The 12440-nt window shown below is 49.4% G+C and overlaps 1 protein-coding gene across 1 annotated transcript in view; it reads right to left on the minus strand.

Moving 5' to 3' along the window:
* Positions 1-12440, minus strand: part of SMYD3 (SET and MYND domain containing 3) — a 696975-nt gene that overhangs the window by 9656 nt on the left and 674879 nt on the right. The window contains exon 12 of the mRNA XM_077779902.1: positions 9053-9161. Coding sequence (XP_077636028.1) covers positions 9053-9161 — 109 coding nt within the window. The remainder of the gene's footprint in view (positions 1-9052; positions 9162-12440) is intronic.

Here is a 12440-nt window from a genome sequence, read left to right on the forward strand (position 1 = left end):
TACGGTTTTCGATTTGCATTTCTCGAATGAATAGTGATGTTAAGCATCTTTTCATGTGCTTTTTAGCCATTTGTAAATCTTTTCTGAAGAAATGTCTCATCAAGTCCTTTGCCCATTTTTAACTTGGTTGTTTGTTTTCTTGTTGTTGAGTTTCAGGAGTTCTCCATATATGCTGGATTTTAATCCCTTATTAGATATGTGATTTGCAAAAACTTTGTCTTATTCTGTGGGTTGCTTTTTAGTGTCCCTTCATACATAAAAGTTTTTTAATTTTGATGAAGTCCAATTTATTTTTTCTTTTGTTGCCTGTGCCTTGGTGTCATACATAAGAAATTGCTAAGTTCAATATCATGAAGCTTTTCCTCTACATTTTCTTCTAAGAGTTTTATAGTTTTAGCTCTTATATTTAGGTATTTGCACCATCTTGAGTTTTTTTTTTTTTTTTAAGTGTTAGTAAGGGTCCAACTTCATTCTTTTACATGTGTGTATCCAGTTTTCCCAACATCATTTGTTGAGGAGACTGTCCTTTCCCCATTAAGTGGTCTTCGTACCCTGGTCAAAAATCACTTGAACATAGAGGTGAAGGTATGTTTCTGGGGTCTCTATTCCATTGGTCTATATGGCCATCTTTATGCTGGCACTACACTCTTTTGATTACTGTAGCTTCATAGTAAATTTTGAAGTCAGGAAGTGTGAGTTCAACTTTTTTCTCCTTTTTCAAGATTATTTTGTCTGCTGGGGTCCCTTGAGTTTCACATGACTCTTAGGACAGAGTTTCCTATTTCAAAAAAAAAAATCATTGGGATTTTGATAGAGGTTGCACTCACTCTGTGGATTGCTTTGAATAGTATTGACATCTTGTGTCTTCCAATCAAAAACATAGAATGTTATTCATTAATTTATGTCTTAATTTTTCATCAATGTTTCATAGTTTTCTGTGTATTACTCTTTCACCTCCTTGGTTAATTCCTAAGTATTTTATTCTGTTAGATACTATTGTAAATGGAAATGTTTCCTTAATTTCCTTTTTGGATTGATCACTGTCACTGTATAAGAACACAGTTGACTTCTGCATGTTGACTTTATATCCTGCTGAGTTCATTAAAGTTTTTTAATGGAATATGTAGGTGTTTCTACACATAAGATCATGTCATCTGTGAACAGAGACAGTTTTCTTTCTTTCTAATTTGGATGGTTCCACCATTATTTCTTCAAGTACTCTTTCCACCCTCATGTCTTTCCTTCCTCCTTCTGGGACTCCAATGTCGGGTCTTGTTACCGGATCCCACAGGTCCCTGAGGTTCTGTTCAATTTTACCTTTTTGTTTTTCAGTCATTCCCTCTGTTTTTGAACATTGGTAGCTTCTCTTGTTCTGTCTTCAGGGTCATTCATTCATTCCTCTGTCCTCTCCATTCTTTTGTAAAGCGTCAGTCGGTTTATATTGGTAATTGTATTTATCAGTTCTTAAATTTCTATTTGCATCGTAATATTTTTTGTCTCGTTGCTGAGATTTTCTATGTTTTGATTTGTTTTGAGAGTGTTTCATAATTGCTCACTGAAGGATTTTTATAATGGCTGCTTTAATACATCCATCAGATCATTCTAACACCTCTGTTAGCACCTGCGGATTGTCTTTTCTTTTTTTTCCATTAAGATTGAGATCTTCTTAGTTCGTGGTCTGACCAGTGATTTTTCAATTCAAATCTGGACATGCTGGATATTCTGTTGAGATTCTGAATTTTATTTAAACCTTCTGTATTTGGCTGGCTTTCTCTGACATTGCTCCAGTAGGTGAATGAAGAGATAATAATGGGGAGAAAACACTGCGAGGTTGAGTCTGTGTTCCTCACTTGGCTCCTTATTTGTACTGAGCTTATACTTTCTGGTACGTAATTTCTGTTTGTTTCCTTTAATATGACTTAATCACTATACTCTCATTTTATTGACCATTCTGTTACTTAACTTCTCTTATTTTGGCTCAGAAACATACACTTGAAACTAGTACTCTCTATATGGAGGTCAGTAGAGAAATTCAGATCCAGGGACATTCAAATAACTCTGTGAAAGCATCACTGATGATTATGGCACAAATGTCTGTCATGCTTTCTTGCCCTCCCTCTGTCCACCCTGTCCTCCCACATGCTAAGGAGGCTGTGGGCCCTTACAGAGTCCAAGGAGAGGCTCCAGGCAGCCCCGGGGTCCCCTTTCCCCACCCAGTGTACAAGCTGTTGTGTGTAGGTGTGTTTCCTCTAACAAGTCAGTGGTTCTCACCAGATTTCTCAGCAGATTAAGGAACAGGAACAAGAGAACCGCGTGCTCTAAATCAGCCGCGTTGGGGGCTTAAATTTAGGGTGTAGACAGGAGTAGTCTACACCAGAGGCCAGTATGGCGGTGCTTTCAGCTTTCTCTGGCCGTGTCTGAAGAGCTAAGAGCCATGTAGGATGGAGAGGGGTGTCCGGATTTGTGGCTTGTGCTAAAGAGATCCTCAAAATGTAAAATCTTCATCAATATGAAATGAGAAGGGAAACAAACAATATAGTGTAAGGTAAAAAGTTTACATCTAAATAAAAAATGATAATTGAGGGGGAAGAAGTCTATTTTTTTCCCACCTGCTTTGGGCTAACAGGCACCGCCCACGGGCAACGGCTAACGGGCATGGCTAAGAAGGCAGTTACCCTGGCCCCGGGCGGGAATCGGCAGCATGCAGAGCTCGCCGGAGAGAAACAGGCTCATGGACAGGACAGCCCAGAACAGGGCAGCTGCCCCGGAGCTCCAAGAACTCAAATTAGATGCTAACAGAATTCTTCCAAGAAACAAATGGAAAGGAAGGGAAACAGATCAGACACAGGAGACGGCAGGAGAGAAGCACGGTGAGGGGACCCCAGGACTGTCCCGTGGTGGCGGCAGCAATCACAAGATTTGCACTGGGCCCGCTGGAGACGAAAGCCCAGTGTTGGGCCAAGGGGTCCCTTTCCTGAAGGAGGCAGGCCGGGTGGAATCTGTCACAGATTTCTGTTTCTGAACTTCTCTCTCATTTCTGCTCCAAAATCAGTCTTTGACATGCTTTTCAGGCTCTTTCATCCTATTCTTCGCAGAGTTTCTGAGAACGAATATCTAGGGGTGCCAGCCTAAAGAACGCCAGCTTCTCCCCTCCCTGGGTCACCTGAGCCAGGAGAGAGCTGGGAAGGGAGGCTTTCTGCACAATGAAGCTGGCCCGCTCCTGCCTAGACTCCGGGGTCCTGTGAGCTTGCTGGGAAATGGGATGTGTGGCCTGAGTGATACTGTACTTTGTAATACACACACACACACACACACACACACACACACACAGAAGGGGGAGTAACTTGATCATCCTACCCTCTGACAGAGCTTCTAAAACCCTTTGGACTTTCCCAAGTGTCAAACGGGTCTCTTGTTACATTAATAAGGTGACTTTCAGAAAGCACCTAAGGCTGGGGGCTGGTTGCTGGGAGAACAAAGCATGTGACTGATCTCTAGGAGAAGGGAGAGGTTGGAGGCTGAAGACTTGCCAGTAGCCAGTGATTTAATCAGTCGCACCTGGTAATGAAGCCTCTATAAAAACCTCTGTAGAGGATGGGGTTTAACACACTTCCAGGCTGGTGAACACATGGAGATGGAGGGACAGTGTGAGCTCCGAGAGAGCCGTGTCCCGAGCTTGCCCTGGACCTCTCTTCTGTCTGGGTGTCCCTGACTTACAGCCTCCTACAATAAACCGGTGATGTCATAAGCAAGCTGTTCCTTGGAGTTCTCCGAGCCCCTCCAGCAAATTAATTGAACCTAAGGAGGGGGTCCTTGGGATTTTCCATCTGTGTAGCCTGCAGTCAGAAGCTCAGGTGACAACTGGACTTGCCATCAGCATCTGCAGTGGGGGGCGGCCTTGTGGGGCTGAGCCCCTAACCTGTGGGGTCTGATGCCATCTCTGGGTAGATGGTGTCAGAATTCAGGACAGCCAACTGGTGTCCCAGAATCCCTTGCTGGCGGGGCAAAGCCCTTGCCACCCGAACTGGGTGACCAGACCCTCACTGTGCTAGTAAATGGTCAGAAGGGTCCAGACAAGATCTGGTCTGCTAGCCGTAGACATGTTAGCCGAAGGGACAGGCCCAGCACTCTCACACACTGCCTCAAGAACCACTCTTCGGGGCACGTATTATCCCCATTTTAAAATAAGGAAACTAGATTCCGAGGGACCAAGAGACTCGCTTCAAGGCACGGGACTGTCACATGAACCTCCTCACTTGAGCTGAGCGCTCTACCGGGTGACACTGCCCGGCCACATCTGCATTCTGGTTGATAATCAAAACCTGGTAAGGGACTCAGTGACTTCCAGAGCCGAACAGGAGGTTGGGGTCCGGCCGTGATTTAACCCCAGGCCTCAGGGCCGACCTGGAGCTCTCAAGGTCTCAGGAGGAGGAGACACCAAGACAGTTAACAGAGGAAGTTTCTGGAGGTGAGGGGCGCTGCAAGCAGGACGTGAGGAAGGCAGCATGGAACAGGGCCAGTGGGACGGAGTAGGGCAGGGAGTGTCGCCAGGCTGCCGGCGACGGCCACAGTGTTGGCGCAGCCCACGTGACCCCGTAAATCCACATGTAAACGTCTGCCTGGGGTCCCGGCTCTGCAGCTGAGGCTGCGAGAGGCCTCCCTGTGGACTTGTGCACAGAGGCAGCGCCGCGATGAATGAAGAGATGTGCGTCGCCCCCGAGCTGGCGTCAGGACCGCAAGGGGTTTCTGCACACAGGGTCCTTCGGAGGAAGCTCATCTGTCTCACTGGCCGCTTGGAGGAAAAGACGAGCCTTGGATTCGGCCTGGATTTAGTGACTTGTTTACACGTTTGCCTCCTCCCGTAAATTGGAAGGACAGCCCTGGGTCTTATTCAGGTTAATACAAGAAATTCATGGACATTCCAGCTAAAGAAACTAGACCCGGCTCCACCTCAGTGTGACTCCAGCCAGGCTCCCAAATGCCTAAGGGCAAGAAGCAGGGGGATAGAGGATCAGAAGCGGGCTCTGCGCTGACAGCAGGAGCCCAGTGTGGGGCTCGAACTCATGAACCGAACGGCGAGATCATGACCTGAGCTGAAGTCAGACGCTCAACTGACTGAGCCACCCAGCCGCCCCTCAGTTTTCAAATGGGAATGAAAATATCTGTCCCGCTGACCTCATCTGTCATGAGAACCTGGCAAGACCAGGTACAGATGAGCAGTATTGATACTTTCGAGTCCCCAGAGATATACAGGATTAGTTTGATCACTTATAAAACGACCTGCAGGGGACCCTGGCTTGGGTCCATCACATACTTGAGAAATTTCCTCCACATTATTTTGCTGTCAAAACTTTCACACAGTAGACCGTCGATATGTAGTTTTCTGCCTAAGGGATCTGACCAGCTGCCATCTATCAGCCAGTCCAGAAAGGACAGTCTTCTCTGAGATTGTAAGAGACGGCCAGGTGTTCCTCCGTCGGTCTGAGTAAAGGTGTCAGACAAGGTACGGAGGACAGGAAGTGCCCTGTGCCTTCAGGAATCCCCGTGCTCTTCCTGCCCACCATGTTGTATTTCAGTGAAAGATCAGGAAAGCGAACATAGCTAGTATTTAAATAAGCAAATAAATAAATAATCCAAAAAAACCAGCACTAGGGATAAATGAAAAAAAAAATTTCATTTTTAAGAATCCCGTAAGCAGTTTGTTACTTTTCTCCTCTAAATGTCGGCAGCCGGCCATGTCACAGACCAGCCCCTGGGCAGCTCCCTGAGAGACCCCGAGGGAGGGCCTGGGCCTCTCCGCTGTCGCTCTTCCATGGACCAGGCACGCGGCCCAGAGGCCCTGGTTCAAGCGCACCCGTAACTCCGCATGAGGCAGGCCTCCCTGAGACCCGCCAGCGCCTGGGCCAGGAGAGCACATCAGCGCAGGATGGGGAGGCCGAGGTTCGGGGGACAGGCACTCTCTGCTGGCGGTCAGAGGGAAGGGCCAAGGCAGCAGTGAGCCGCTGGAGGGTGCGAATAAGCATTGCTCTTTCTATCTTCCTACATAGGCCGGCTCTCCCGTTTGGTTTCTCGGCACTTCCCTGACCTCTCTCCCACCACCCCTCCTTCCTCCAACAAGGACTCCTCCTAAGTTCCAGGTACCTGGTATGGCCCCGACTGGTTACAGAGGTAGGCAAAGTCCTTGGTCTCCTGGGGACATCGGGGATACCTCGTTTTCCTGCTTTATTGCGTTTCCCAGGTACTGTGTGTGTGTGTGTGTGTGTGTGTGTGTGTGTGTGTAACTGAAGGTCTGCGGCCACGCTGTGAAGCAAGTCTGTGGCTGCCACTTTTCCAATAACACTTGCTCACTTCGTGTCTCTGGGTCACATTTTCTAATTCTCACAATATTTCAACTTTTTCATCACTATTGCATCTGTTATATGATCTGTGAGCAGAGATATTAACAGTTACCATTATAATTGGTTTGGGGCCCCACAAACCATACCCACATAAGACATATAATAAATGTACTATTATATAAATAATACATATCACGTGTGCTCTGACTGCTCCACCAACTGGCATCCCCTACCCCTGGCCTCCCTGTTCCCTGAGATGGGGACTTAGGCCAATTAATAACCCTACAGTGGCCTCCGTGTGTTCAGATGAAGGGAAGAGTCACACGCCTCTCACTTTAAATCAAAAGCTAGAAAGAAATGGTTAAGCTGAGAGAGGAAAGCATGTCAAAGCTGAGAGGCTGAAAGCCAAGGGCTTCTTGCACCAAGCAGTCAGCCACACTGTGCATGCAAAGGGAAAGTTCTTGAAGGAAATGACAACTGCTACCCCAGTGAACATGTGAATGACAAGAAGGTGAAACAGCCTTACAGCTGATGGGAAGAGAGTCCGGGGCCTGGACAGAAGACCCAACAGCCACGACATCCCCTTAAGCTGGAGCCTGACCCAGAGCAAGGCCCTGGCTCCTTCCAGTGTGTGAAGGCGGGGAGAGGCGAGGAGGCTGCAGAAGGGGAGTGTGAAGCTGGTGGAGGCTGGGTCACAGGGCTTAAGGAGAGAAGTCGTCTCTGTACAAGTACAAGGTGAGGAAGCAGGTGCTGACGGAGAAGCCGCAGCGAGTTTTCTGGAAGGTCCCGCTAAGAGAATTAATGAAGGTGGTGACGCTCAACATCAGATTTTCAATACAGACAAAACAACCTTAGACTGGCAAAAGATGCTATCTAGAACTTTCATAGCTAGAGAAGTCAGTGCTGGCTTCAAAGCCTCAAAGGACAGGCTGACTCTCTCGTTAGGCACTAACTAAACTAGTGACTTTAAGTTCTGACCTACTACTTAGAAAAAAAAGATTCCTTTCAAAACATAACTGCTTGTTGACCTTGTACCTGGGCACCCAAGAGCTCTGATAGAGATGGATAATGAGATTAGTGCTGTTTTCATGTTTGTTAACATCTATTCCGTAGCCCACAGATGAGGTAATTTTAACTCTGAAATCTTATTATTGAAGAAATACACCTTATTAGGCTAGAGCTGCCACAGATAGTGATCCTCTCATGGATCTGGGCAAAGTAAAACACCTTCTGGAAAGGATTCACCTTTCTATTTCATCTATTCTAGATGCATTAGGAACATTTGTGATTTGTGGGAAGAGGTCAAAATACCAACATTCACTGGGTTTGGGAGAAGTGGATTCCAGCCTTCGAGATGCCTTCGGGACGTCAGGGGAGGAAGTCCCCGCAGATGTGGTGGAAACAGCACGGAACGGGGACCCCATGTGGGACCCGAAGACGGGACGGAGGGGCTGCGTTCTCATCATCACACCTGAACGGAGGAGCACACGGTTCCTGGAGGAGGAACGTCCTCCTGGTGAAGACGCCGTGAAGGCGGCGCAAGTGTCCGCGGAGGACCCAGAACGGGACACCAGCCGCGCTGAGGCGGCGGCGACGGGGTCTGAGGACGGATCAGCCCTGAAGGAAGTTCTACCACGGGTCCCATGCGGTCAGGCTGCACCGCGTGTTCCAGAGAAATCGCTCGTGAGGGGAAGAGTCCATCGATGAGGCCGACTTGTCTTATTTTCAGAAAGTGCCACGGCCGCCAGCCGGCAGCCCCAGCACCCTGACCAGTCAGCAGCCGCCAGCAGGGAGGCCAGACCCTCCAGCAGCGGAAAGCTCAGACTCGCGGAAAGCTCAGATGGTTAGCATTTTTTAGCAAGAAAGTATTTTTAAATTAAGATAGATATATATATATCCATATCCATAATGCTGGTGCACCCCTCCGAGACTACGGTATCGTCTAAACATAACATTCACCTGCACTGGGAAACCGAACAGTCCACTGGACTCTCCTGACTGCGATACTGGCTTTGCTGCGGTGGATTGGACCCCGCCCGTGGCTGTCAGAGGTGTCGCCGCGGGGTGAGCGCTCTGCGGCAGGGTCGCACACCCGGAGGAGCACAGGGAGAAAACTGCCCTGCAGCTGGGCCACCCAAGGGGTGGTCGGGTCTTGGTAAAGACCTAAGTGTGACCAGGTCAAGGTGTCCTGGGTGACAGTGGGTGGCCCAGTGTACGCTGGCCACGTGGAGAGGCCAGGGTCGGGGGGGTTCTAGGCGATAGAGGCTGCAAAGCTGGACTGCGGGGAGCGGGGGGGAGGCCGGTGTAACAGAGGACTATGGGCAGGATTCTGTGGGGATTGGGTGGGGAGGTCAGCACAAGGGTGGCGGGCTCACATGGACCAGGGCCCAGGTTCAGGGTGCTCTGAAGGCCGGTTGACAAGAGCTGACTGTAAACTGGTGCCGATTTTGGGGAGCTGGCCGATTTTCCCTGGGGGATCTGAAATCAGCCGCGGTGGGCACGTTTATATGACGGAAATGGGCAAACATCACAAACCGTGTGATTTTGGAGCTGGCTGTGAAACATGTACGGGCATGTGCGTGTAAGTGCGCGCGTGTGTGGTGACACATGTGCCAGGTCACAAGGGGGCACATGGAGCGGCCCCGCGCTGCGTGCCACCAGGTCTCCCTCTGCGCGCGCTCACCAGGCCCTCCCCCGACCCCGCTCACACTCACCAGCCTCAGGTTCTTCATGGCCTGCGGGAACATGCCCTGGTGCAGCTGCAGCTTGCCGACCTTCATGACCTGCACGCCTCGGACCGGGTGGCTTCCTGGGAAGAAGATCCTGGAAGAAAGCGAAGGGCAAACAGCGTGAGTGGCTCTCACCTTTGCAGTCAGTTCCATCGGGAGACCAGGAGAGGCTGGCCGACCTTGGCTGGACACCACCGAGAAAGTCAGCTGTGGGGGCAGGAGGAGGGGGTCTGGCCCTCGGGATGACCGGGCTGGATGTCTCTCTAATAAACACTGTGGAAGAGACACAAGGTTGACCGTGTGCATTCCCAGCGGGGGAGGGGTGGAGAGACCAGGTGCCTGTCTTAGGGTCACTTCTCAGGACACTCCTGCACCTGGAACAGCCTTGGAGCAGAAGATGGCCGCTAGGTACAAACTGAGTCAACGAATGTTCACGGCCCCCCCAGAGCTGCTATGTGCCCTCTTTTCCCTGCAAAGCCCTGGAATCCCAGTCGTAGGTTTCCTCACGGCCCATCTCACCTGCAGGACCTGAGAGTTTATCACCTCGCCCGATGACAGAGCTGTGTCTGCCGTGACTTCTGTTGACCGAGTGACCTCCATACACAGTGACCTCTCTCCTGCAGAACAGGAGAGGGTGCGTAGCGGACGCAAGAATGGAACCTCAGGACTCTGTTCCAGACCTCGTACCACTTCAGTGTGATTCAACAATTCTATCAATAAAATGTGTACAGCTCAGCCACTTCTGCACCCCCTGGCCCCCCACGCACATCCTCTACCCTTAGCGTCTGCTGAACTGCTGTATGTCCAGGACCGTTCCTGGGGCTGGGGGATGTATAGGTCTGAGCGTTTCCCCCAAGGCCCAATAATCCCACCAGACACAAGACAAACATTCATACGACAGTTACACAATATCACAGGAGAGGGTGTGAGTTAGTGCCCAACGAGGCCTACCTGACAACATGCCCGTGCTCAGCTCAAGGTGGCTGAACTGAACTGAGAGAACACCGCAGTTATGAAGAGAGATTGCCAACTGATGGCTGGTTGGACCAGGAAGGTTTCCTGGAGGAAGGAGATAGGACGTAAACCGGATCCCAAGGATCTGGGCAAGCCTGGCTGGGTGGGGGGAAGGGAAGCGCATTCCAACCAGTAGCATGAGCGAGGGCGCACTCCAGATGCGGCTCATCCAGAGACCCTGGGTTCTGCTCTGACGGTCCCGGCTCACAGATGGCCTGCCCTGTGCCGAGCACTGTTCCAACCACTTTTCGCTCGTGAACTAATGGAACCCACATGTAAGCTCTACTGTGTAACACAGAAGAGCGAAATTTACCAGGAGATGCATATACTCTGATAGGTGTATACAAGCTATTCCCCCTCTGTGAAACTCCACTCTTTCCCACATGAAATATGACACAGAAACTCCTCTCATTCATGCTCTTAAAAAAGCGGAAAGTGGAAAGCAGTACATGAGAGGGAGGTATTTAAATCAATAGAAGGGCGGCCATGCTTCACTTAAAGAACCGCGAAGGGCGGGAAGGGGGAAAACAAAGGGGACACCTGGGTCTTGGAGTTTTCTTTATCTCTTGAGGATGCCCGGACATCAGCCACTTCACCTCTCACCCCCTATAAAAGGAACATCATTATCTACTTGTGTGGAAAAGATTTTAAGATTCCCCAGACAAAAAGCTTGAGCACAGGACGCCATTATCAGAAGGTAATTGCCCTGGACACTTTCCTCAAAAGCACACCTGGATTTGGGATTTTATTTTATTGCTATGAATGTGGACTAAATTTAAAAGCCAAAAAGTAATTTTATACTAAAATCATTCCACTAAGTGGATGTCTGTCATTTCTGTTAGCAGACGGAAAATCTTTGGTTCTGTCACGGTACAGAAAGTGGCCCGTGATTATGCAACGACAGGTACCTGCTCTGGTTGCTTAAAGATATTAAAAAAGAAAGTGAAGTTTCATCTGGAGAGAATAAGGAGAAGGTGTCTGTGAGGGGACTTCCACACAGATATTCGGGCAGCCGTGCTGTAGCTCCGGCGGGCACTGTCTATGTGGCCAGATTGCTTCTGGAGGCCTCCCAGCCGCCACATGCAAGAAGAACCACGTAGCACCTTGAAGAAGAGCGGTGAGGCTCACTCCTGCTGGGAGAAGCTCCCCAGTGAGGGATGTGTGATGGTGGGGACAGACGGGGGCCCGCGGGCCGTCTTCAGTCACCACTGCCAAGCATTGAGGCCAGCTAAGTGCCTCATCCAGAAATGACCACCCTGGGTCACCCAGCAGTGTGGGGGCCACCGCAGGAATCTGAGCAGGAAGGAGAAGGAAAGAGGCACCCATGAGATGCCACATTCTGTGCCCCATCCAAGAACAGTCTCAGCCCTGGTGGGGACACAGTCTAATTGCAGAAATGAAGCTAATAAAACCACGACACAGAGAGGAGTGTGAGAGCTGCCTTAGCACACACACAGGGTTCCAGAAGCGGCAGAGCCCTTGTTGACCCATTTGACATATTTCATAATAAAAAAACTGGACACTGAGTTTTCCTTTCTCACTTTCAGGAACTATGGACTCTGGTAGGTAACTGCCTCAAGTTTCAAAAAAGGACTTGTAAGGAATTCTAAGCCTTATATAGAAATTACTTCGAAACTCACTGGGAGCCGGAGCAAGACAGCATGAAAAGTCAGGTGGAGTCGTGTGAAGTTAAAACAGCTGCTGTAGGAGAGTTATTTATGCCTTTGTGGTGGGGTGGCTTCATTTGTGATATAACACATTTGTGTTATTTTTTTTTTTTTAGAAAAAAGATCCTAACATCAGGAAGCGAAACCAAAGAAAGGACAGACTATACTGCCTAAGAAATCACTTCAGAACTAGAACTATTTCGGGGCACCTGGGTGGCTCAGTCGGTTAAGCCTCCAACTTTGGCTCAGCTCACGATCTCACGGTTCGTGGGTTCCAGCCCCGTGTCAGGTTCTGTGCTGACAGCTCAGAGCCTGGAACCTGTTTCAGATTCTGTGTCTCCCTCTTTCTCTGACTGTCCCTCTCTCTCTGTTATGCTGTCTCTCTCTCTCAGAAAAAAAAAAAAGAACTAGAACTATTTCTTAACCATGACCTTAACTAATTACACAGGTAGTCTGGGTAAGTGCTGTTCCCCAAAAGGGTGATGAATCCTTACTTCTCCGTCACCTCTGCTGCACGGCTCTGTCAGCGACAGAAAGAGCAGAGCCATGAATTCCTATTTGTTTCCCAAAAAAAGGATGATCCTGGGTTCTAGCCTCAAGTGAACCCTCCCCTCCTATTTTGTCTATTCTACATGCTGTTGGCTCCACACCACTGACAGGTGACTCTGCCCCCCCCCCCCCCCCACACCTCG

The sequence above is a fragment of the Crocuta crocuta genome, unplaced genomic scaffold, assembly GCF_008692635.1.
Source record: "Crocuta crocuta isolate KB4526 unplaced genomic scaffold, BGI_CrCroc_1.0 scaffold322, whole genome shotgun sequence".
NCBI lineage: Eukaryota > Metazoa > Chordata > Mammalia > Carnivora > Hyaenidae > Crocuta > Crocuta crocuta.